Raw genomic sequence first — 26,658 nt, 5'->3', positions numbered from 1 at the left:
TCCCCCTTTCCCCAGCCCACAGGACTCAGTTCTGTCGCCCACCAGGATGGAAGGGTGATAGGTCAATCATGAGAAGCACTTGAAGCAACAGATTAAAATTGAAACCTTGTCAAACTCACAATTAGTTTTTTTTTTTTAAAAAAAAGTTCATACCTCACTGGTTTGCATGGGGACCTAGTGTGAAGTGGGCAGGATCGAGCTGGACTACAACACCCATTGGTTCACGTGGAAGACAGGGCTGGAAACAGAACTGACCCAGCAATTGCAACGACCAGCATGTGCATAAGCTGATTGGGGCGATGGACAGTGCCAGTCCCTGTACCGGCAAACTCACACAAGAATCAGGTTTGGGATCATCTCAGATGAAGTTTCTTTGGAGATCCCGCCAACTGAACTGCTGATCTCAGAACCCCAACCATGAAGAGATCATGTCAGCCAGTGGATTCTGAATAGGTTTCATCGCGATTGGAACGGCGAGATTGGCAGCAATTCAGACCTGTTGAACTATCAAAACTGCTTGAGCAGGACCCTCAGATAGTGCCTCTCATCAGGGACCTGGGATGGGTGGGAGGCTAGGTGGAGCTTTTCCGTTTCTCCCTTAACGCCAGATACAGGGGAAAAATGATATTAGTGTGGAAACAATGGCATTACCCACTTTCCTATAGCCCTTGACCCTTTGTACCCCAATCAACTAAAATTATTAAAAACTAAATAAATTTTTTAAAAAAGAAGTTCATTCCTTAGGCATACTAAAAAAAAAAAAAAAAAATTCATACCTGAGTACTTGAAATGGCCAGGATGCTGGGCCTTCTGTGCATACGCCTTGTAGCTGGCTCCCAGGTCACAGAATCTTTGAAGAAATTATGACCAAGAAACACTTGCTGGACCTCAAGACAGAGTGAGCTGTGGCCTAGGCCACTATGGTAATGAGACTCCACTGCTTACCTCTGTCTTTACAGTGTGGGAATGGTATGATGTACTTCCTTAATCAAACCATCAACTATTAGCAGGCATTCTTTAATTTTCAATCTATATTGTTTAAACCTGTTTAATGCACATACTCACCATGTAAGAAAAGTATAAAATCCGGGCCTGCCGTAGCAGGCTAGTGACTGATCCTCACCATGCATGTGCCAGGATCGTATTCTGGTTGTTCCATTTCCCTTCCAGTTTCCTGTTTGTGGCCTGGGAAAGCAGCATAAGTCTGCCCAAAGTCTTGGCACCCTGCACCTTTGTGGGAGACCCAGAAGAAGCGACTGGCTCCAGATTGGCTCAGCTCTAGCCATTGTGGCTACTTGGGGAATGAACCAGTGCGTACAAGATCTTCGTCTCTGTCTCTCCTTCTCTTTCTAAATCTGACTTTCCAATAAAAATAAACAAATCTTTTTTTTTTTTTTTAATATAACGCCTATAACCAGGGGCCGGCATGGTGGTATAGCAAAGAAATCCTCCACTTGCTGTACTAGCATCCCATATGTACACTGACTGACATCTCGGTTGCTCCATTTCCAATCCAGCTTCTTGCTTACAGCTTGGCAAAGCAACTGAGGATGGCCCGAGCCCTGGGGTCTTGCACCCATGTGGAAGACCCGGAATAAGCTCCTGGTTCCTGGCTTCAAATTGGCTCAACTCTGGTTGTTGCAGCCATTTGGGGAGTAAACCACAGACAGAAGATGTTCTCTGTCTCTCCTTCTCTTTCTGTAAAATCTGCCTTTCAAATAAAAATAATTTTTTTTTTTTAAGTTATCATTATAGCTTGCAGAATGGCCAACACAATGGACTAGGTCTTTCAGGGTTTAAATTGTTTGGCTTGCTGAATACTTTTCTAATTTCTCAACCACACTAAGATTACTTCAGTAGATATGCAAAATAGCATCCTTAGTAAGGTGCTCACACAGATCAACCTGAAAAAACACTAGGACTTCCAAGAAAAACAGAATTTGAATGGGCAACTCAGAAAAATCAATGTTTGATGAGCACTAGAACAGATAAACATTTTTCACTCTTTAGACTATCAAATATTGCAGAAAAATATTACACAGCATTAAGCATGGAAACTGGTCTTCCCAAGGGGGAAATGTTAATTTGCCCTTTTCCACTCCCTGTAACGCAGGCCAAGCAGCAGTATCTTAAATTGAATGTAGCACTTTTTAAAATGGTGGGAGGTGAATGCCTTAAATATCCTTCTGTAAAAACTTGACAAAATCATGATGTATCTGCACAAGGAAACACTGAATTTTAACGACTATGACCCCACCATTTTGAGATACCCCCTATTCTACATCCTGGGGATGCTGGCGAAGGGAATGTGACCCTGTAACATGCCATCAATTTTTGTGCTACACATTTTTCACATTTCAGTGTGCCTAAAACTTAGATACCTTAGAACTCATTTTAAAGTTGATACATAATCTTTACAAAAATGCCAATTTTTGACATGAAAATGATCAAGTACAAGGTTTAGTTAGAAATCGTTTCACTGGGACTAATCCTCAGCCTATAAGCACCAGCATCCTGGTATGTCCTGGCTGCTCCATTTCCCTTCCAGCTGCCTGCCTGTGGCCTGGGAACCAGAGGAGAATGGTCCAAACCCTTGGGACCCTGCACCTGTATAGGAGACCCAGAAAAACGTCCTGGCTCCTTGCTTCAAGTTAACTCAGCTCTGGCCATTACAGTTATTTGGGGAATGAACCAGTAGATGGAGGATGTCTCTTCTTCTCTCAGTAAAATCTGACTTTCCAGGACCCGGCAGCATGGCGTAGTGACTAAAGTCCTCACCTTGAATCCGCCATGATTCCATATGGGTACTGGTTCTAATCCCAGCAGCCCCGCTTCCCATCCAGCTCCCTGCTTGTGGCCTGGAAAAGCAGTCGAGGACGGCCCAAAGCTTTGGGATCCTACACCCACGTGGGAGACCCAGAGGAAGTTACAGGTTGCTGGCTTTGGATCAGTGCAGCACTAGCCATTGCAGTCGCTTGGGGAGAAAATCATTGGACAGATCTTCCTCTCTATATATCTGACTTTGCAATAAAAATAAATCATTTAAAAAATGACTTTCCAATAAAGTCTTTTAAAAAAATAATTTCACTTTTAAAAGTCATTGCAGAAGAAAAAAAATGAATCCAAAGAATAGGCATCAAATATTTAATCTGTAGCTTAGGGTTTTTTGTTTTGTTCTTTTTTAAGTCTTCACAGATTTACTTCAATAACACAGGAATGAGACAGAAATATCTTCCACTTAATGGGCATTGCAGTTATGGCTGAGCGAGGCCGAGCAGAAGCAAGAACTCTACCCCAGCCTGGCCTCACACATGGGCTTGCGCCATCGTCCACTTCCTTCCCAGATGCATTAGCAGGCAGCTGGATTGATGGGCAGAGCAGCTGGGACTTAACCCAGACCCTCAGCTATCCCAGGTGGCAGTGGAACCCCCTGCACCATCAGCCACACCACTTCTTTTTAGACAGGCTTGTACAAGTTGAACAAAGCTCTCTCTCCTCCTCTCTCTCTCTCTATATATATGACTTTACAATAAAAAATAAATGCATCTTTTAAAAAGCCATTAAAGCACAATGAAGTTCTGGTCAAAGAACCATAAGAGTGGTTCCAGAGACACTACTTTCCTTGTGGCCAACTTTCTTTTCATTCTTCACCATGTCCAGCACATTCTTCAACCATTAGTATTCCTGTTAGATGGCAATGTCACATAATCAGGAGTGGTGGGGTTGAAAACCTTAAGGTTAAAATTGAGGTGATGGCTCATCAAAACGAAGCTACTTAACGAAGTCTATGGAGATAAGCCCCCATTCCAGTAGGAATTAATCATGATAACATCTCCTGTGATCTAAATGCCATTGAGGTTATGCGGGAACTTTATGGGAATGACTTAGGGAATGAGGCCTTCATGAGAGGACCAATGGGCTGCTGAGGGGAGCGCTGCCTCCCCTGTCCTGCACTGAGTCTTGCCCTGAGATGCCGCCCCATGCCTGGGGATTCTCCACATCAGCATGAGTGAAGTCAACAAACGCAGCTACCAGATCCTGAACCTGCCAGCATTCAGAACCCTGAGCCAAACAAACTTGTTTTCCTTACAAAGGAAACCCGGGTATTGTTGCAGCAACACAAAACAAGACTGGTACGTCTACAACATTCCTCAGTGCACGAAGTTTCTGTCAGTCGTTAGCGTAAGTATTATTGTCAGGCACCCAGACAACTGCACTCTAACTCCACTCTATGCAAATGACTGCTCTACAAATTTGTATTTATTAACATTTTAACTGCAGATGAATATAGCTGATTTCACTAAAATGTTTTTAGTTTTTACTAAGCAATGAAAGCCTGCTGTTTCTTTCCATACTTGTAGTTTATTGTTGCTTCTCAAATAGTAAACCTAAAAGCCACTAAAAAATGTCACCAAAACAAGCCTACCTAAACTGGATGATTTATTCGATTAATCTAAATCCTGCAATAAAAGTACAAGCCACAGGAGAAATATTAAGGAAACTGACAAATGCAGTATTTGAAATTACACATTAGGTCTTGGACAAAGTAACCAGTTATGGTCTCACTTCTTAATTAGAACAGCTGTAACCAGAGCCAGCATTTCAGGGCAGCGGGCTAACCTCTGCTTACATGTGAGCATGCCATGAGTATGTTTTCAGTCCCAGCTGCTCCACTTCCAATCCAGCTCCCACTAACGTGTCTCAGAAAAGCAGCTAAAGATGGCTCAAATGCTTGGGACTTGACTGGCGTTGCAGCCTCCTGGGTTCAGCCTGGCCCAGTCTCAGCCACTGCAGCTATTTGGCGAGAGCAGCAGATGGAAGCTCTTTCAAATAACTTTTACAAAAACAAAACCCATAATGCCCAGCATGATGGCTCGGTGGCTGTCTTTGCCTTGAACATGTCAGGATCCCATGTGGGCAGATTCGTGTCCCTGCTGCTCCCTTCCAGCTCCCTGTTGGCAGCCTGGAAAGACAGACGATGGCCCACAGTCTTGGCATCCTGCACACATATGGAAGACCCAGAAGCAGTTCCTGGCTTAGGATCAGCTCAGTTCCAACCAATGCAGCCACTTGCGGGGAAATGGGCCAGCAGATGGGCGATCCGTCTCTCCTGTTAATCTGCCCTTCCAACAGGAATAAGTCTGGGACCCGGGACAGTAGTCTAGTGGCTAAAGAACTTGCCTTGCACGCGCCAGGATTCCATATGAGCAGTTCTAATCCTGGCCGTCCCACTTCCCATCCAGCTCTGCTTGTAACCTGGGAAAGCAGTTGAAGATGGCCCAAAAAGCCTTGGGACCCTGCACCCATGTGGGAGACCTGGAAGAGGTTCCTGGCTTCAGATCAGCTCAGCTCTGGCCTTTGTGGCCACTTACAGGGTGAATCAGCAGACATAAGATCTTCCTGACTTTGCTCCTCTCCAAAACAAATCCTTAAGATAAATAAATCCTTAAACCAACTTAACCCAACTTATCTGATCATTTTCCTTAACAGAAAGGCCATTTTTGTGTAAGATTTGCTTATTTTATTGCAAAGTCAGATATATGAAGATGATCTGTTCAATGATTCACTCCCTAAATTGCTGCAATGGTTGAAGCTGAGATGATCCAAAGGCCATCCTCAACTGCTGTCCCAGGCCACAAGCAGGGAGCCCGATGGGAAGTGGGGCTGCCAGAATTAGATCCTGGCGCATTCAAGGTGAGGACTTCAGCTGCTAGGCCACTGCGCCAGGCCCAAAGGCCGTTTCTTAAGCAAAGAGCTGCAATTGAGTCAACATGATCAGGTTGTTCAAACAAAAATGTCTTCCCTTCATTCTGTGGTAATTGGTCCCATACATTCCTGCTGGTCATTTTTTTTTAAAACAAAGTACACCATTCTAAAGTAGGTCAGACTTCATTCTCTACACACACACTTACATGCAGTCATGTGGTTGCTGGCTCAAAATACCCTAGTTTTTCCTAGTTTAGCTTGTTTTTACACCGAAAGGCAATAGGAACCCAGGAAATAAAAGTGACTGAAATCCTTGGAAAGCAAATTATCAAAAGGTCTGAATGTCAAGAAGGAAAAATACTATTTTTTGCTGTTGGAAACTATAAAGCAAAACTAAACACTTGTAACAAAAACACCTGTTCCTTAGCCAATTCACTTGCTATCATGCATTCATATTCACAGCACGTTCATATACATGGACTGCAAAACCTGAGGATGTTTGCGTGTGTGGCCCTGAACAAGCAGCAGGAGAGCTCTACATACTCTCAAGGTAAAAATAGGACTTCCCAAGGTTTCATTCAGAAACAGAAATCCTCCTTTATTTATTCCACCAAAAAGGGGAGTAAAAGAAAAACAATCATTTGCCTTTTCACAATGCTGTATAAAATATTTGTTCACCTTCTTGTCCACTTCTATTTACACTTTGGGTGTGTTCCTTGGAGTTTCTGTAAACATTCAGACAGCTCCCTGTGGTTCATGTTTTCTGGTCTGTCTATAGCAGCTTAACTTTCACAGGGGCTGCAGAGATCACTCTGAAAATTACATCCACTTTAGGCCTGCTTACAAGATTAGAGTGTTACCTTCCCTTTTAAAAAGATATCTGGTTCCTTTCTAATAACCTCAAATAGCAGAAGACAGATTCTGGAAAAGGAAACATCTGTGCCCACTCAAACTGGGAAACGTTACGTTGTTCCATCAACAATTCAGTGGCAATTTTCTCTATTATTAAACTCTTTTCTCCTGAAGAGAACTTCTTAGATGCTATGCTATTCTCACATTACATGGTACTCAAAGCACTACTCTTCAGTCAACGAACTTCCTCAGCTCTGGCATTTGCTGCAGATGCAAGGGGCAGTCCAACTGTCAGCACACTGCTGGATTTTGTTGGTAGCTACTACATGCCTGTCTTCAAAGGCATACTGTTATGAACAAAATACAGCAGTGTCATGCACACAACATACCTGCAAGGCTTATCTTTTTTTCCATAACTAGTGAATAATCTAGGATTCCCGTATATTCTTTGGAAGTTCCCAATTCAGACATTACCAAGCTTAAACCTTTGGTAAGCATGTATGGGAAAAAAAATCAAATTGAAACCACATTATCTGTAAAGATTTTAATGGTGTATGTTTCACTAGAAATTCTGCAATTTCCAAGGAAAACATACAAGTAAGTCGGTCATCTCCAAACAAAAAGCTGTATCAGTATTTAGTTCACCAATCATGAAGGCCTAAACATGTCTAGCCACAGGGAAAAACCAAACCAGCCATCTTTGCAAATGTATTTAGTGCTTTCACTCCTGCAACAGCCTTAGTGGCCTGAGCCACTAGACAAACCGCCCATGCTTGTCTAAACAGCATCAGAGTGTGGCTGCCAAATGCAGCAATCTTTCTTTGCATATTTTTATACTCCAGGTGTTAATCAAGGATTTGAACATCAAAGTTCCCAAAACAAAATTATTTCTCAGATACCACTCTTTGGCTAATTAGAATATTTAACTTTCATGTGACACAACTCAGGACATTCCGATGTCAAAATTCAAGTAAACTTGAGTTCTAGATTTCTCTCTCTGGGCAATTGGAAATGTCATTTCTTCAAAGTTTAGCACAAACCATTCCACCTGTCCAAAAACCACTCTCATTTCCTCTACTTGGTAACACAGTATCAAACTCCTGAGTTGCAGCCCTTCTTTCTCACACTGCTGTCATTACAACTTAAGCCACAAGGTCACCTCATCAGAACTGATGACCTAATACAAACTGGTATCTTCCAAGTACAAAGTAACCATTTAAGTGCAGTAAGTACTGCGACACCTTCTGACACCTTCCCCATCCAAACAGAAAACGGGACAAACATTACTGGATTAACACAAAGTACCCACACTTAGTATTTTGCATTTATCTCTTTCACTTAAAAGCAAAGGACTCCCAGTTACTTAGTATTCAATAGCACAAAAGTTACTCATGCCTAATGGATTTGTAAGCTCTAGGAAATGACTTAAGAGGGTATTAACTATGAGGTCACCAGGTCAGATTATGAGATTAAAACGTTTTCTTTCCTATATAGAATGTACAAATTTTCAACAAGCTAGCACTAATCTGAAAAGTGCCATCAATTGTTAAATACTAAATATTAACTGTAATCCTGTCCCTAATTATGAAAGCTAGTATTAAAATAATTTCACAACTTCCATTCTGTAGTACTTAAATCTGTACCTAGAACTAAACTCTGAAGGTTACCATGTTGACCCAGAAAATAGCAGCATAGAGCAGGGATCAGTCAACACTTTCAGGAAAGAGCCTAATGTCTCGGGATGTGAGCTACTCATGTTCCTTCAAGGTTAGTTCCTTACAGTTGGCTCTTCAGAATCCTTAGGGACATAAAAACAGGCCATGGGATAGCCTGCTTTTATTACAGCACTTCGCACAGTGTTAGAACTTTCAGATTTGGCATTCAATAGTTCTAAGACCTTTCCTTTGTATTATTACCAGTTTGTGAACTTAAACTTTTCATGTTGAGGTCATCACCTTACTTTCCTTATACTATTGAATTTTTGTTTGAAATACCTATCTTTAATTGCTTTTCATTTAGCTTCCAAATTTGAACTTGAAAGTCTAAATGTCAAAATCAAAGTGTACTTAAGGCAGAAATTAAGTCCAGGTCATGGCTGGGCAGACAGCAACAATTCCAATTTCCAAAAACTGCCGTATTAGCCATAGCCGTGTAACTACTCCTTCTTGCAAATGTTATTTTGCTAAAAGCAGTAGGCTTAACCTCAATATAATTGCAAATGTTGCAGTTAGAATCAAAAGTATTAAGAGTAGGAAATCCTTTTTCTCTCAAGAACCATTTGGATACCAGTAACAGCATTCACAGCCCATATGACTATCAGCTTAAATTTAGCCTGTTACAGATTCTTTGAATTTCGTGCTTGCTTTTTGGCAGGGCCAGATTTTACGACTGAGGAGTTACCCTATTCCTTCTTCACAAACTGCATCCACCTGAGGCATAAAATTTGCTGTGCAAGTTAGCAAATGGGCTAAATGTCATATATATCTGCATAATTTCATCTCTGAAGACAGCAGGTTCTGGTAGTCTTAATTTTCAAAAAAGGTTGGTGCTGTTTGTACTTTTCAACTCCTACAGTAAGTATCATACTTAATTAAATCCCTGTATCTTTCTTTAGACTATTTCAATGCAGCCATGCCTACCATAAACATAATTACAATGAATTCTTACATGTCTCCCTGCAAACCCATGCCAAAAGGCAAGTCTTAAGCATGTTATACCACCCTGGGATGTTATTTACTTGGAAAAAAAAAAAAAGCTTGAGTATAGGAATTAGGACATGGGGACACAGTGGGTTTAAGCTACCATCAGCATCCCAAAAGGGCATCAGCTCAAGTTCCCCCTGCTCTACTTGCGATTATTCAGTCTCCTGTTGATACACCTAAAGCAGAGGATGGCTCAAGTATCTAAGCCCCAGCTATCCATACCAGACAACTGGATGGAGTTTTAGGATCCTAGTTTGTCTGCCTGGCCCCCCGCCCATCACTATGGCCATTTGGAAAGGGAACCAACAGAAGACTAGAAACTCTAACCCCCTACCCCCAATAACGCTGCCTTTCAAATAAATAAATAAATGGGGGGGAAAAAACCTGTTAATACCTAGGGACAAACTTAAATCATAGGTCTAAAAATAGTATTCAGCTAATAACGCAAACCACCTTAAAGAACATCAACCTTGACCACCGTTTCCATTAAAAAATATAAATTTTTAAAAAGGTGAGAAAATGTCAGTGTTTTAGGGATCTTAATATATTAAGGGATTCTTTAAAGTATCATACCGAAATTTGACTATTAAAAATTTTTTAAAATTCATTCAAATGCCCACTGGCCAATCCTTACAATTCATCTCTACAATACAACTTTCCCAATATAAAAACACGTGACAATAAATGGGCTCCTATTTGTTCTCTGTTATGCTTTTAAGTGAGCATGAAAATAAATCTTTATTTCATTTTTACCCACCAATAAGAGAAAGTTAGGTTCACAGTTTTAGCTCTTGACAAAGTTAACTAAGAGGCAAACTTACATCCATCAGACACAACTAATGGACCAACTTTTACCAAGCTTAGGATAGCTTGAAAGCTTGCAACATATCAGATATTGCTATGTATTCCTTAGTGACAATTCCTGACAGAGGAGTCTTCAGTAGCAGTTATCTCAAAGTGTTGTTGATTTATGGTTTATAAACATGTCACAGGTTTGGAAATGGTTTAGATACCTGAAGTCTAAACACACTGATCCAGAAGTGTCTTCTGTTGCAATTTCAAGAGGGGTCAATACTTGCCTCTGGGTAGCAGGCATGAAATATAAAACTATGTTAGGCATTAGCACCAGTGCAGAACGTGTTCAACATCGTAAGATCCAAAACACCAGCACAAACGTATCCATCGTTAAAAAACAAGTACCTCCTTCCTAAGATGCCAAACTACTAGGTAAACAAGTAGACTCAAATACCAATCAACAACTATTGTCTGGTACCAGTTTTAGACTATGTGAGAACAGAACCAATCAATCAGCTGAATGGCAGATGTTTTAGATTGAATCTCCATACTATCATAGAGAAGTAGAAAAAGCATTGAAATTTTTGTGCCAGCACTCAATACCTTAAATGTGGCAGAATATTTTGAAAACCCTAAAAACTTGTTCTTTATTCTAGCCACAATTTAGTGATACTCCCTTTCTAGGAAAAATTACTTACCTAACTTCCTAATGGAAGAGGGAAAACCACCACTTTTGTGGAACATTCATCCATCAACTGAAGACCAATTAATAGCAATTTAGGAAATTGAGAAACACTAAGATTTCTGGGTTACACTTCAGGGATGGTGCTGCTGCTCCAACCTTACAAAGTAAAACTGTCTGCTTTCCAGATTCCAAAAATTTAAATACTCGCCCATCTGACTAAAATAACCAGTACCCTTTGGTTTCTTCATAACAAGGAAAGGCTGAAGGGTTGTTGATTATGGATTATTTTGATTTGGGAACTTTCACGCACACACAAATCATACCAAGTGGCCAGACACTTATAGGACAATTTAAATATCAGCCAACTCAACTTATTCCACTTACCCTGGTAAGGGGAAGGAAGGAAGAGCCCACACCCATAGAACTACTTCACTTGACAGGATGTTTCTAGCAATAAGAAGTATCTTAAAACAACTATCACAGAGTGTCTAGTTTGGTTTTTGAAACGGGAAAGTCACATGTTTTTTTATAAGTAATTATAGTTTAAATTGTGAATTAGGTATAATTTGAACCTAATGAACCATGCAAGAGCAAGGGTTAAATAAACCAATGTGCTTTGAATTTGTTCAAGTACTGGTATTTCTGTATATAAAGATACAGCATATATAACAGCTATCATGAGACGTGAAAAAAGATTTTCCCCCAAAAATGAGAATATTAAAACTAAGTTAAAATACATAAAGTAGTTAGTATTCCACACAGCATAAAATTTGACAAACCAAAGTTTACATGTCCCAGTTGACCATGTGTGAAAACGCAAAGCAGGTATTAAAACCAATATTATGTCCAATATTTAAAACCAGTTTGTAATTGAGGGAACATCTAAATCCTTAATTAAAAAACACAAATGAAGTGAAAGCTTTAAACTGGTACACACTGTTCACACCTATATTTCAAGTTTGGAAATGCATATTTGCAAGCAGCAATACAAAAGTATTCATGAAGAATGCATAATCTCTGAAAATTATGAAAACATCCCTGCTACCAATACATTTCTAAATACAAAACTGACTACCATATTTGTTACTTCTGTGTAGCGAGAGAAGTTCATTTTCAAAACAGATAAAATTCAGTCTTTAGGTGTGAATGGTATGAATGACAGTCTTTTTTGTTTGTGTTTTAAATTTCTTAGTCGTTTGGGATCCTTAAGCATGCAAAAGCTTTGAACAGGAGGGTCCACAGAGGAACCAGGGTTGTCACGGCATCCAGTTAAGCCAGAGCTGGAAATGCCTCTGGGTCATCCACATCAGGAGCAGAAGCATTTGACTGAAACAACAAAAAAAATTTCATTAACCAGGCTCTCAGATGATGAAAACACATTGCCAATGCCTACATTTACATACCAAACTGAATTTTCTGGTACTAAGCAGAAGTTGTCTTAGTTTTCCTAATAAATCACACATGGAGATTTACATGGGATACATATACTTGCAGTTTGGTTTTCTTACACTTTTTCTATTTGACAAACAAGAACAGCATTAATGTGAAAGCATAAGCAACCAATTAATTAACTATTTAGGCAGCATTCACACTATGAAGAGATTCAGCTGCTACTGGACACACAAAACTGACCCAAAAATGTACTGAAGAGCGACACACAAAACCGATGTCAAAGGAAGAAACAACACTGTATCATTAACAATTCAATTCATAACAGTAACCTAGCACTGTAATCAATTATAGGTAAGACTGAACCAAGCAGACCTGCCTCCAAATTCATCAGGTACTGACAATTCAAGAGGATTTTCCAAGCTGAACCATAAGAAAAAATTGCTCAAGTTAGAGTTAATGAAAAGTTAATACTTTGGCTTAGACATGGTCACTGAAAGCAGACCAAAGTATTTTACTGATAACTATTCTTTAGGTGCTCAAAAGGATAAATGCATTTACCAGGGCCGGACATTACATATAATGTCCTTCAAGCAAAAGGAACAGACTGGTATCCAGGCAGATCTTACAAAGAAAGGCAGAGTTGATGCGATTTCCTCTACAAATGGGCATCTCAACATAGTAACAACATAGGGAATCTACATCCCTAGTACAGTACCATCGAAAAAGATTCATAAAGTGTAGCAATAACTCATTTGTGTTAGTCAAACAAAATTATAATCTAAAATGAAATTTCTAGAAGGCATGGTTATGTTTTCTACTTTTTACATCCTCAAAAAAATTAACCACTGATTTACCATAAAAGGTCTCTACAATCACTTAGAAAAAGAAGTCAAAAACTACCTTGTCAGTCCTGCTGCCACGATTTGGACGTCCACCACGCCCACGTCCACCTCGCCCTCCCCTGCCACCACGTCCTGGGCGGCCTAGGTCTCCAAAGTTGATCTCCAGCTGAGATGTTATATCATTTGCTGGCTTCCGGAAATGATGGTCCATAACCGAATCTTCAGCATGAGCCTAGAATGTCAAGTGAAGGCCACTGGTTAATAGGGAATGATACAAAATCGTAAATACTCACTTGCAAGCGCTGGCATCCCTTATGCAAGAGAAGCCTGTCCCCACTGCTCCACTTCCCATCCAGTTCCCTGCTTGTGGTCTGGGAAAGCAGTCCAGGACAGCCCAAAGCCTTGGGAGCCTGCACCCAAGTGGGAGACCCGGAGGTTGCTGGCTCCAGGCTTTGCATTGGCTCAGTTCTGGCTGTTGTGGCCACTTGGCAAATGGACCAGCAGGTGGAAGATCTTTCTGTCTCTGCTCTGCAAGTCTGACTTCCCAATAAAAATAAATAAATATTACCAAAAAAATCTGGTCTTAAAGGAAATCCAGATGAAAGATACCCAACTTATATTAAGTTCTCCTACCTCCAGCTTATCTAGAGAGCTTCAAAGCAAAACTTAAATTCAGAAGTCTGAAAACATTCTAGTTTCATAACCAATTTCACAACTTAGCATCTTCAAACTGCTTTAATAATAAAAATTACCTTGAACATCACAGTCTCCACTCCTCCAGAGGGAATATGTGCTAAGCCTTCCCTAGCAGCTGTCAGGACCCACCAATAACAAGCAATGCTGCATGTTACTATATACAGGGCACCTTAGTGTCTACCAGCGTGGACAGGTTAGCCCAAGGAATGATTCACATTAGAGGGAACAAAGCAGGAGAGCATGAGATTTGCTCAAGCTCTTGATAATGAATTTAAGCTTCATTACAATTTAAACTTGCTGTAGTGTAATAGTTCTTATATTTTCCATTTAGCATTTTTTTAAGCTATTTGACTACAGGTGATTTAAACTATAGCAATCAAAACAATGGATGAGAAAAACACCATCACTACTGTCAAAGTTCAGTGTACAAAATCAGGATACCTAACCTAAGTTCTAGGGAGCATTCCGGGCACTGGGTGAACATTATGGTGCAGTGCAGCAAGCTGCTGCTTGGGACGCTCACATCCCTGCCAGGTCATGCCCTGGCCACCGTGCCTGACTTGGCTCCCTGCTAATGCCCCTCGGAAAGCAGAGAACGAGGACTCAAGCAGTCGAGTCCTGCCACCCCTCGGGCCAACTGGATCAAACTCTTGGCTCCAGGATTCCACCTAGTCCAGTCACGGCTACTGTGAAATGAATCAACATAGGGAATATGTCTCTCTGCTTTTCTTTTCAAATACATAGATCTTTTAAAGAAGGAGACTTCAGAATAGTATTAAATCATCCAAAATTACAACCAGAATCTTACAGACATCAAATTTCTGGGGGCGGAAAATCCAATTAGAACCACAGTGCAGAACAAAAATGTCTTACCCTAGGTGAATCTACAAATATAGGCAGTTCAATAATCACTTAAAATGAATAATTATTCTAAGACAAACTTGCATGGTTCTACAATCATAAATTGTTTTGCCTTACCAGGGACACTAACAACTCCAAAGATGTAACAAGAAGTGCTTTATAAAGGGCCTGGCGTTATGCCATAGCAGGTGTGAGCACAAGCATCCTGGCTGCCCCACCTCAGATCCAGCTCCCTACTGCTCTGTCTGGGAAAGCAATGGAAGATGACTCTCAAGTACTTGGGACTCTTCTATGCACATGGGAGACCTAAAGGAAGGTCCTGGTTCCTGGCTCTGGCCAGGACCAGTTCTGGCTGTTGCAGCATTGAAGATGGAATCTGTAATCCTGTCGTTCAAATTTTTTAAAAATTGAATCATTGAAGAGGCCCCTTTTGCTTCTTGGTTTAGCCATCTAAAAATGCCACTGATACAACCTAACAATGTCCCTTTAAAGATTCAGCTAAGATGGGACTGGTACTGTGGTGCAACAGTCCCCAATTCCAAAAAGTATTCAATTAGGCAAGACTTAGAAATTATAACCACAGCTTTGGAAAGAATTAGTATTTTGCTTAAACAATACCTATGATATTCCACTGACTGGTTTTTAAAAGACACTTCCATTTTCAATACATTTACAGATTAAAGAAGTGAATAAATGTATTGCCAAAATGTATATTTTATATTCCTTTAGAAAAATTTGTCTCAAATGATCCTACATAGTTTTTTTAACAAAACATTTAGTCTTTAAAATATCTACTTAAAATACATACTGTTAATTCAATTTTCAACTTTATGAGTCGCATCTAAATACTTTCAAATACTACTACAAAACTTGATTTTACCTCTTCACTCTTTGATTTATGAAGAACAAATCCTTTTTTCCATTGCCCATCTGCACCTTCGTTTGGTTTTCGGATATTAAATTCCACTTTTGCCCGGTCTTTATTCTGAATTGCCTTCCACTCATCCAAAGTCATTTCTTTTGGACCCTCTTCCTTTACCTCTTCCACTTCGTTTTCCCTGTGAAAAGACACTTAAGTTTACACCTGATAAAGGGCTTATAAGATTTACATAGTTATTTCCAATTTATAATTAGTCTTGGCTGATTGATGTTTACATAACCATTATTCAAGGATGGGAGTATCACCACCCTGTTTATAACTTAATATCTAACATAATAGAAACCAAGAATTCCATACTTGTTAATTAATCAAAGTATAGGTAACTTGAGAATGGTTTTTCCTAAACTTAAGTAAATTACTAGCAGTACACAATCTTAAATTGGCTTTACCAATTCTGTAAAATACATTTATTAAGATTTTATTCTGATCACAAAGGCAGTTTTGCAGAGGAGAGAAACATCTTCCAGTCACTGGTTACTCCCCAAATGGACACACAGCCAGAGCCAAGTTGAGGCCAGGAGCTTCTTCCGGGTCTCCCAGAAGAGGTAGGTGAAGGGTGCTAAAGCCTTGGGTCATCCTCTGCTGCTTTCCAAGACCACAAGCAGCGAGTTGGATGGGAAGTGGAGTAGCCGGGACACACTAGCACTCACATGGGATGCCAACAGTTGGAGGTGGAATATTAGCCAGGTAAGCCACATTTGTTGTCAGGACTGAGATTTGGGGGAAAGGGTGAGAAAAGAGATCTTCCATCACTTGCCAAATGTTTTGCAACAGCCAGCTCAGGGGAGCCTGTAAGCCAGGAGGCTATCATTAATATTAACTCCATTTTGGATCTCTTGTGTGGGTGCGACAAGGGCCCAACTACCTGAGCCACTTTTGGCCGTCTTCCTATGCACATTTAGAAAGGAAAGGGATTTAAGTGAAGCAGGAACACGAAGCAGCACACAAATAGGATGCTCGCATCACAATCAGTGCTTAACTAGCCTTGCCACAACACCAGCCCCAAACTGGAATTCATTTACATCAGCTTTCTTATACATACTGGCTTAAATATTTAACACCGATCCAGTTATTTACAAATAAAATTCTCAAGTTACTAACTAGTCAATATTATCCCTTATTCTTTTCACAGAAAATAACACAGGGGCCTAGGAATCCATTATTTCCATCTAATTTCAATATCCAACTTTCACCAGTTACCTGCTATTTTGGGAGCCTGCTTCCAAACCAAGTGATCTGGTTAGCCCTAGTTACTCAAAGAGCTCTTTCAGTGTCATCTTTTATTGTTTGACAAATTTTACCTCAAAACTTCCTACAGTAATGAATGGGTTAGATGTCAAGGCACAGCATGTTAAACCACCACTCAGGGAATCAACATCTCACCCAAGTATGGGTTCAATTCCCAGCTAGTCCCCTTCTGACCTAGCTTCCTTGCAGTGCATCCTGGGAGGGATGCACATAACAGTTCAAAATGTTTGGACCCCTGCCATTCATATGGGGAAACAAGACGCAATTCCAGGGCTCAAGCTTCAGCCTCGTTAAGCCTTGAAAAGCAGGCAAACTTTTTAAATAACATCCTTCCCACACAGAAATAACTACTACTAAAGCAAGGAACCCCCAGATAAATCCATGCATTTATAGCCAACTGATTTTAAATGTACCAAGATCCTACTTCATACAGAAAGAACAGTCTTCCAATAAATGCTGGTGGGGAAAATTGGGTATCCGTATTCAGAATAAAATTATATTCTCATCTCTCACCATACACACAAAATCAATTCAAAAGAGATCAGACTTAAATGTTAAGACCTGAAACTGACTTTACTAGAATAAAACAGGAAGCACTTTAGAACACTGATCTGGGAAAAAGTATTTTGGATATTACAATGAAAACAATGGCAAAAGCAAAATAGGATTACATCAAAATGGAACACTTGTGCACACAAAGCCAACAGTCAACAGTGAAGACTGGGAGAGGCCAGCAACCTATCTGTACACTCAGGTCTGGAGTCCAGGATCCACTATTCCACTTCTAGTCCAGCCCTGCAGTGATGTGCCACAGGATGCCCAACTCCCTGGCCCCTTCTTCCACACCAACTTGGGAGATCCATCTGTGGCTTCTGGCTCTGCCCTGCCATCAGTGGCATGGGACCATTTGCTGAATGAACCACCTGGTGGAAGATCCCTTTCGTCCACCCCTACCCAATTCTGACTTTAAGAGTTTGTTTTTGAGAGGCAGATTTACAGAGAGTAGGAAAGAGATCTTCCGTTGGCTGAGGTTTACTCTAATGGCCACAATGGCTGGAGCTGAGCTGATCTGAAGCCAGGAGGTTTTTCCAGATTTCACATGTAGGTGCAGGGTCCCAAGGCTTTGGGCTACCCACTGCTACTTTCCCAGGCCACAAGTGGGTGGTGGAACAGCCAGGACACAAGTAGACATCCCATATAGCCAATTCAGTCATTGTGCTCCTCCCCCTGCCAACTTTCAAAGAAATAAAACATATAAATGAGAGAAATACTGGTAAACTACCTAACTGATAAGGCATTAACCAAACCAGTAAATTATTTCATGAAAAATGCCGAACAACAATAAATGTAAATCAAAAATTATGAGACATCATCTAATCCCAGTCAGAGTATCTACCATCTAAGGACAAAAAATACAAATACTGATGAGAATCCAAAACATGGGGAGTTCACACAAAGTATTGGGAATACCAATTAGTATGTAGGTACCTCTTAACTAAAGAACTCCATAGAGTTCACCAATGCCAGTACTCAGCATGTATCAAGTCAGTATACTTTAGAGCCATACCCTCTTGTTTGCTGCTGCACACTACCCCCAACAGGCAAGTTATGGAATCATTATATTCCCATCAACAAATGAATGGAACAAGAAAGCATGGTTTGGAATCAACAAAACATTACTCAACCAGGGAGGTCACTGCTGTGGCATATAGCAGGATAAGCCAGTGCCTGTGCTGTTAGCATCCCACATGAACACCAACTTTAGTCCCACAGGCTCCACTTCCCTCAGCTCTCCGCTAAAGGCCGGGAAAAGCAATGGAGAAAGATCTGGAAGAAGTTTCAGGCTCCTAACACCAGAACTGCCCAGTTCTAGCTGTTGTGGTCATTTGTGGGGTAAATCAGGGCATTAGGATCTCTCCATCTCTCTGAGTAGTTCCACCTTTCAAATAAATAATTAAAAAAAAAAAGTCAGGGACAGAAAAATATTCTCATTCTGACTTAGATGTGAAAGCTAAAAAAAAAGCTGATCTCACAGAAGTGGAGAAGAACAGTGGTTTCCAGAGGCCGAGGGACGACAGAGAACGGCTGGCCAACAGGTACAGAAGGAGTAAATTCCAACGTTCCACTAGGGTTGACAAAATTGTATTTACAAATATACAACACAAGGAAATAATGTGCTGGATATGCCAATCACCCCAATCTGATAGCACCCCATACGTGTGTCAAACATAAAAAGCCTAGAACAAGATCACTACCCCAAATAATCTATATAATCTGAGCCCTTAAATCAATGTTTAAGACTGACAAGTAGCTTCTGCCTAGGTAGATGAAAACCACAGTAAAGTGTTTAAGTGATCTCTATCAGGTTAAGTTGAAACTTTATAAAACAAATATGCCTACTTTGGAAAAATAAAAACTATTAAAGTCATCTGCCTAACTAAAAAAGTGGTTAAATTAGTGAGCTAGTTACATATTTTGATCTTTGGGGTTCCTGATAACATTTTCTCAGGTAATGTTATGTCCCAAATTCTAACGTCAATGGAGGAAAACAGATAAAACTAATTTCTTGTTCTATCTCCTACCCTGTCTCCTGTCAACTACACATGGCTACTGACTGGCTAGAAATGTGTGTGCATTTTAAACATGACCTATCAAGTCAGGGACGCATGGCACCCCAAACAACTGTCAAAGTTCTTTATGCCAGAAATTGTAACAACTTGGTCATAATTTTTTAGAATCTAATTATTTTCCAGTTCCCACCAATTTGATATATCAGTACAAAAAGTAATCGGATCAAATACATGTCATCTTATTCCCCATTCTCTACTACAGCTAACAGGTTTTACTCTAATACACATAATCCTTAACTTTTTATATGCATGGTAACAGTCAAATGACAAAATAAATAACTACATCAGAATGTTCCTTTTTAATTTTTAATTATGTAAATTATTAATCATATATCCTTCTAAATAGCATTTGAATCCCTTAAATATTCTGGCCTAATTGGTTCAAAATCTATCAAATCTTCAGTTGTCTTCCTAGTAACAACCCAAGTCAGTTCCACAGCTGAAGCATTACCAGCACGCGCTAAGGAACTTACTTATTTTCAGTGTCTGCCACTGGGTGTTCTTCCCCTTCAGGTGTTTCCTCAGTCACATTTGATTGATCCAAATCACTGCAATTATAAGATATTTGTTTCTGAATGTATTTGGGGGACTCTCTAAGGAAAGAAAGAAAAAGAAAAGCATCTAGGTCCATTTACATGTAGCCAAAGAGTTCTTCGTAGCAGACTTACAAGTTTAAGAAGCAAAATGCTAATAACTGGAAAAGGACTATTAAGACACAAAGAAACCAAGAACCACTAATAATCTCCAGGTAAAATTCCAGGAAAAGCTATAATGTACTGAATAATCAGTCATTTTGATACACTATAGCCCATATACATCTCTTAAGACATTATCTTTTAGTACAGTATTTTGTCTCAGGAACCAAATTTAATAAACGTTTAACTAAGCCTCTAAAATGCTAAACTTTAAAAACTGCAAACAATCAGAATACCAACGTGAGTTCATCTTTGACAGTTCCCCAGTTGTGAGATCCGCTCCCTCCGCGTTTGTCCTCATGTTTCAGACCACTGTAATGGGAAAAAGAACTAACAAAACTGAGTTAACATAACACTCTTTAGTTCTAGAAAGTCAAATTTTATTTATGAAATAAAATGCATTAAAATGTAAACATAAAATAAAAACCAATATAAGACTTACGATCTATCACTTCCACTATGCCTATCAAATTCACGTTTGCCACGAGAATCAAATCCGTCTCCTCGGCCCATTCCACGTCCACGGCCTCCTCGACCTCTTCCAAGACCACCACGGCCTCGAATAGGTCGATCAATTATAGGCCTACAATACAAATTAAAAAATTAAAAGACTTCATAGCTTCCAAAAAAACAAGAAAATTCATTCAAACGTTCAAAAACATATTTACTGGCTCCTACCAACAGTTAAACACAAGTACTTGTTTTAGGAAATTCTATTTCTAACAGAAAAAGGAAATCTGAGCTAGGAGGGTTCCATCCCCCAAACAAGAACATTGCTTTTGGAATCCCCACAAAGGCAGGAAACCTTACTGCCAACGACTTGTTTGTAACATCATCTGTGGGCCACAGGTAATATTAGGTTTTAATATTAGCCCAGTGCAGACCAACTGAATTTCTTATGCTTTCCTACGCCCATGTGTTAGATAGTCTCCAACCCTGTTCCAAAATATCACTACTAGGCCACAAATATTTTCATTATTTATATTAAAGCCAAGCAAAACTATTATTTACCAATATACTTTAAAAAACCAACTAACCACATCTAACCTGCATCTTTAGTAACTTGTTTTGCTATAAAGCATCATCACTTTCCTTTCAGGGGCGGAGGGAAAGCAAAGAAACTGGTCAGCAACTCAACTGAAGTGTTTCATTACATAGATCTCAGTTTGAAAAATCCAAGAAAACCCAGTAAATGTCATCAGTCCCACTGCTGCCCAGCATGATGCCCAATTCACAATTTTGTCTTAATATCAACTATGAACTGACAATCAGTAAAGATTTTCTAAAAACAGAAATCTCACCGATCAACTGAAAACTCGCCTCCTTCACCCTTTTCTTCAAGTGGCTTTTCAAATCTTCGTTCACGAGGTGGTCGCCTTTCTGGTCTTCTATCAATTATTTTCCCTTCACCCTGAAGTTGTTGATCAGGTCGTCTTCCTACACGTCTTATTCCTAGAAGGTTAAATAACCCACAAAAGTAAATTGTTTCTGACACACAAAAAGTTTAGCTCTAAATCGTCCAAATGAAAATGTGGTACTACCTTTACAGTCCTCTAACTAGCACCTCCAGTAGGAAACAGGAAACCGCACACTAACTATTCCCAAGGCCTGACAAAGTCCTGGAGGGAAATTCTTAGTGTGTTGTCAGTTTCTGTTCAGCTTCCCAAGCTATGGCCCTACACTGAAGCAGTCTCTCTAATTGCTGTGAAATTATTTAGAGAGTCATTCTTGCTTTAGTTTTTAAGATGTCAGTCTCTTGATAAAGAAACTGTAGACAAGCAATACATTTTGGCTCTAGAGTATCAAAGAAAATAATACAAACAGCTACTCATAAATAACCAGATGAGCACTTACTGAAATTATGACCATATCATTTTATTTCACATAACCTGAAGAAAAACTTAACAACACTCCTAATTCTATGAAATTACACAAAGGAAAAAAGACAAAAATTTAAAACATCCTTCACAATGTAAAATTGCCATTTAACCAGAAAAGCATTACCCTCTACTGCATAATCAATACTTAGTAAATGAAAGCACACAAACACACCTGCATTCACACCTAACTAGAAAAAACTACTCTGTAACCATTAGAAAACTCATTTACTACACATCAATATGAGTGCAGGAAAGATTGTAAAAAAATCAATTTTTAGATTTACTCCTACAAATATCTTTGTTTTCAAATCTTGAAAAAAACACATATGCACACAAAAGCAGTATCTAAAATAGGAAATAATGGCACTAATAGTTGAATTAGTGATTTCTCCATTTCTCCCTTCACTGTTTTTTTTTTCCTATTGCTACCGGAGGTCCACAAAGATAGCCCGACAGGAATTACTGATGCTCTCAGGATAAACAGATTGATGTTAAGTTCAGGACCGAAATTTCAGGTATTTGGAAATTCCCAAATCATAATTTCTCAGTTAAAAAGCAGCTAACAAATTGGTTTCATAAGCATCTGAGAAATTAGTTTTACAAGATCACTGTTTCTGTCAGGTTCTTTCTAAGAAAGTGGGACATCAGGACACACCCAATCAGTTCAGCAGCCTGTAGCTAAAGTCAAACAGTAAATTATCAATTTGATTAATAAAACGTGCAGGTTCATTCCCTGTAAACTCAGGACAGACCACAAATATCAGAAGAGATCTTACACTGAGGCACTTAAATACATTTCATCAGAGGCATAGCACATTGGGGTGTGGCTGTAGAACCAATCCTTTTGATATCCAAGCCGAACACACCCAACTAACAATGAATGACTTGCTTCCCCACCCAATTTGACTTGCAGAATCTTAAAAGTTCACTAAGCTCATCTAATGAAACAACCCATTTTTTAAAATCCAATTTTCTTTTGCTATTTTTACATGCCTGCAATCCTATCAACTGCACTACATACCAGGTTATTACAATACTACAAAAGAAAGTTATCTACACCCCAAGGGACCTGCTCTCCAGTTCTTAAACCACCAGACCAACACCACACATCTACCTAGTCAAAGAATGTCTAGCACCAATGTCAGAACCAATTATCAACAGCCAAGACCACACAGGAATCACAACTTCCCACAGTGAAGAGTCAGGGACCTAGTCCTGGGCCTAGGCTGCTGGGAGGGGCCTCCTCCCCTCCCCTCCCCCGACACAGGAAGGAAAAACAAACTGAAAGCAACAGTCTCATCCACATTCCCCCACACCTTGACCCTTCCCACCCTAATCAGTGGTCCACGAGCCTACAGCCTCCATCAAAAATAAAGCAAAACCAAGAAAGCCAAGGACCTTGCTCACAGACCTACCAATACTTAAAGAACACTGACCCAGCAGGTGGCAGGATCTCAAAAGTATTTTAATTTCCGTTTGTGTTTATAACACGTGTTTCATGCAACTTCAGGTTAGGAAAATGCTGCTGGCTCATAAGAAATCGTCTCCTCGAGGAAAGCCCATCTCTGAATGGCAAACTCAGTCCAAGTTACAAACTTATGAAATAATTCTCTAGCATGTATCTTGCAAGACTAATTTCCAGTTAGGACCTCACTTCATAAAGGAGCTTCATGTTCAGACAGCTAAGGCACTGAAACCATTCAACAGTGAGAACACATCTACCTGGTACTTTGCAGACTTTCCACTTTAATTTCGCTTTCTTTCCTCAAGCACTTTTCTTTGGATCAGTATGATCAAGGTAAACTCAAGCATAACTTAAATAATTACACAAACCTTTGTTAGTCAACGGAGAAATTGATGTACACGTGTTGATAATTGAACTACATTTTTCTGTAAACTGAGTTTTCGCTCAAGGATTGTCAAACCGGTTTTAGGTTCTTCACGCTAAGCTTCACAAAAGCTACCAAAAAACCCTTTCACAGTAAATTATTCCGATTTTTTAAAATTAAAACTGAATGCTACAGATGCAGCTACATGCTAATGAGAGGTATCTCCTTTCCGAAGCACGTGGCAGGGAGGCAGCATTTTAGCTCTGTATAAAGGCCAACTTTCCCAAGATTTCACACACTTTCTTAATCCTAAATTTTAATTTTTCATCCACAAGCAGCACTGACTGAGGACCCTAAAGTCAAGACCCTCCTGCGCCGATCCACAGTGCACCGAGAGCGCTTCCTGGCCGCCACGGAGATGCCGGCCACGCCGCACGCTCGGGCGGAGAAAGCCTGCACTTTTGCAACCTGCCGCGGCTCACGCTGACAGCCTCTGCACTCCCTGCAGCCACGAGGCCGGGGCCCAGGCCCGGGCTCCCAAATGACCCAGCACGGGGGGCCGGGGGGACCTCGGGACTTCCTGCCATAACCACTACCTTCATGCAAAATTCCCGCTTCTGCTGGACAGTCGGCGGCCACGCTCCTCTCCGGGCGCACATCTCATTTCACTCCCTACAAGTTACACCACGATTCTGGCGGTGGAAGGGGTCGGGACGACAATAAAGCCCACGTGGCTTTCCCCCCCACCCCCAAAAACAGCGGCTTATGCCACGAGAGCCAAGCTCCGACGCAGCCTCCTGCCCAGGCACCGCTCACGTGCAAGCTCCGAGCCCAGGGTGGTCCGCGCCATCGTGGGACAAGATGGCAGGGCAGGGCTGCTCAGGGGGCACCGCACCGGCAAGGTGCACGCGCTCGTCCTCCCCGGAGTCCCGGGAACTCCAGCAAGCGGCCCGCCGCCCCGCACCTCGACCCGTGCAGGCGCTCTCCCGCCAAGGACTCGGGCGGGAAGAGCCTCCCAGCCCCGGGCGCGCTCCTGCCCGGCTCCAGCACGGCGGCGGCAGCTCAGCCCGACCTCGCTCCCTCCGCTCCGAGAGCCCAGGGCGGGAACGGTGCAGGCGGAGCCTTGAACTTGGGGCCACCATGCTCCCGGCACCTTCTCCGAGCCCTGCTTTGGGTCGCGCGAGCAAAACAGGCGGCAAAAGTCTCCCGCGAACCCCTGGAGCTTCCGAAGCAAAGTGGCAGCCCCAGGTCTCCACGCTCCTCTCCCTCCATCCCCGTTTCTCCTTCACCTTCGCACCCCCGGCTTTACCTTCTTTCTTGAGCGCCACGGGCGGCTGCGTCTCCTCTTTCTTGTCAGCCACGCCAACATTGGGAGGCAGCGGGTTTTTGCGGTCTTTCTGGGACTCTTTACGCAGCTGTTTGCCTGCCGCGTTGGAGTTGGTCTGGGCCGCGGCCTGAGCTGCGCTCTTGGCCCCCGGGCCCCCAACGCCGCCCCCGCCGGCTTCTTTTTTCTTGTTCTCTGCTGCCTTCAGCACCTCGAAAGGGTCCGATTCGTCGTCAAATAACTGGTCGAATCGGTTGGTGACCACGCAGCCGAAGCCTTCCTGTAGGTGCCCAGGCATGATGGTGGCTCGGCGGCGCGTTCCTCCACGGATTGCAGCGGGCCGCGCCGAGCCAGGAGCGCCTGCTTCAGCTCTTCCCACAAGATGGCCGGGCCGAGAGAGGGGGGCCGTCTTCTCTTCCGGCGCTAGGGACACATCCGGGAGCGGTGAATGCCGCATGGCACCATGGGGAATGTAGGCCAGAGTTGCTTCTCCTTAAGTAACTCCCTGCGCCGGGACTACAATCCCCAGAATGCGTCTCGCCCCAACTCTTCGCGCGCGCCCAGGAGGCGGGACCTCACTGAAGGGAGAGAAGCGTGCGATCCGAAGGAGGGGGAAGCGTGGTGGTGGGCGGAGTCCGGCCACCTGCTCCTGCCACCCTTAAACTCACCCGGTCTAACGCCACCCTGAAAACGGGGAAACGTGCGGCTAAGCTGCTCGTGAAAGTGAACTCTTTTTGGTTTCACCCACCCTGCCTCCGATCAGGGCTAACTTTCCCCACGTCTCGGGGAGGCTCAAGGTGATTCCCAGACCTCCTAACTGGAGACTCAAACTTCCGGGGGGGAGCTGTTGTGGACCGGCCAAGTTGGGCTTGGATGGGCTGGGCTGGTGTCTCCCCTGTTCCCTAGGTCCGGCTCGCTGCAGTCGCCGTCCTTCTTCCCTGGGGAATCGAGGCTCTTCTGTTGAACGTGAGGCGGAATGCGTTTCCTCGCGCGGGCACATCCACTCGGGTGGCAGAACAAGCCCAGGAGACACGTTGGGCTGTCACATGATGGTGTTGCGCGCCTTTCCCGGGCGAGAAATTCCCGTGACGACGGGTGCTTTGCAGAGGGGGTTAAATCCTGAGACTGCAGCGCGAAGACGCTGGGCGGGCCTCACTTTTTTGAGTATCAACTTAATTGCCCAGTAGCATCCGACAATTCAAAGGCTTTGGTGACTGTGGCATTAGTAAAATGTGCTGAATAATTTTTAAAAAAAAAACGTTTTAGAGCAACGTAAGTGTGTGTGTTTTCTGTAAGGTACAGTGATGGGAGGAAAAGACGTCAGCTCCATGAAGGTGATCCAGTGTCTGTGTATATTCAAGTGTATTTAGAAACACTTTATCGTGGTTTTTAACACCCCTCACAAAATAGAAGACGCATCTCTTTTGTGGCAGGTGCTATGAACAACTCTAATCTCAGCAACATCTTGCTAGGCAAGTAGTTTCTCTCACAGGTGATGACATCGTTTCAGAGGTGAAATGACTTATCAGGTTCACACCTCCATAAGTGCTAGTGCCCGTCGTTAACTTAGTCTTAACTCCA

At 41.8% G+C, this 26,658-nt stretch overlaps 1 protein-coding gene across 4 annotated transcripts; it reads right to left on the bottom strand.

Moving 5' to 3' along the window:
- Positions 1-9,969: 9,969 nt before the first annotated feature.
- SERBP1 (SERPINE1 mRNA binding protein 1) lies at positions 9,970-25,487 on the bottom strand. Of its 4 annotated transcripts, none has more exons than XM_040978390.1 (8): positions 25,063-25,487; positions 21,346-21,496; positions 20,487-20,627; positions 20,285-20,374; positions 19,823-19,942; positions 15,412-15,589; positions 13,033-13,206; positions 9,970-12,066 (listed from the first exon to the last, which is right to left on the bottom strand). In XM_040978390.1, the coding sequence occupies exons 1-8, from the start codon at positions 25,373-25,375 to the stop codon at positions 12,010-12,012; spliced, it is 1,224 nt and encodes a 407-aa protein (XP_040834324.1). In that variant the 5' UTR covers positions 25,376-25,487; the 3' UTR covers positions 9,970-12,009. The 4 variants fall into 4 exon arrangements, with proteins under 4 accessions (XP_040834324.1, XP_040834326.1, XP_040834325.1 ...); XM_040978392.1 differs by having other exon boundaries at positions 19,823-19,897; positions 25,063-25,486; XM_040978391.1 differs by having other exon boundaries at positions 20,285-20,356; positions 25,063-25,483.
- Between the last annotated feature and the right edge of the window lie 1,171 nt (positions 25,488-26,658).

This window comes from Ochotona curzoniae, unplaced genomic scaffold, assembly GCF_017591425.1.
Source record: "Ochotona curzoniae isolate NIBS_2020 unplaced genomic scaffold, NIBS_Ocur_1.0 contig_291, whole genome shotgun sequence".
Classification (NCBI taxonomy): domain Eukaryota; kingdom Metazoa; phylum Chordata; class Mammalia; order Lagomorpha; family Ochotonidae; genus Ochotona; species Ochotona curzoniae.
The sequence above is the reverse complement of the archived record's forward strand: the minus strand, read 5'-3'. Positions and strand labels throughout refer to the sequence as shown.

What these genes read in the sequence shown, in the direction of transcription:
- SERBP1 (XM_040978390.1), bottom strand. Translation starts at nt 25,375, where the DNA reads ATGCCTGGGCACCTACAGGAAGGCTTCGGCTGCGTGGTCACCAACCGA. An exon ending in GGCGAGTTTTCAGTTGATCG is followed by an intron (nt 20,628 to 21,345) that starts GTGAGATTTCTG and finishes TTTGTATTGTAG; the next exon opens with GCCTATAATTGATCGACCTA. An exon ending in ACTGTCAAAGATGAACTCAC is followed by an intron (nt 19,943 to 20,284) that starts GTTGGTATTCTG and finishes TTCTTTCCTTAG; the next exon opens with AGAGTCCCCCAAATACATTC.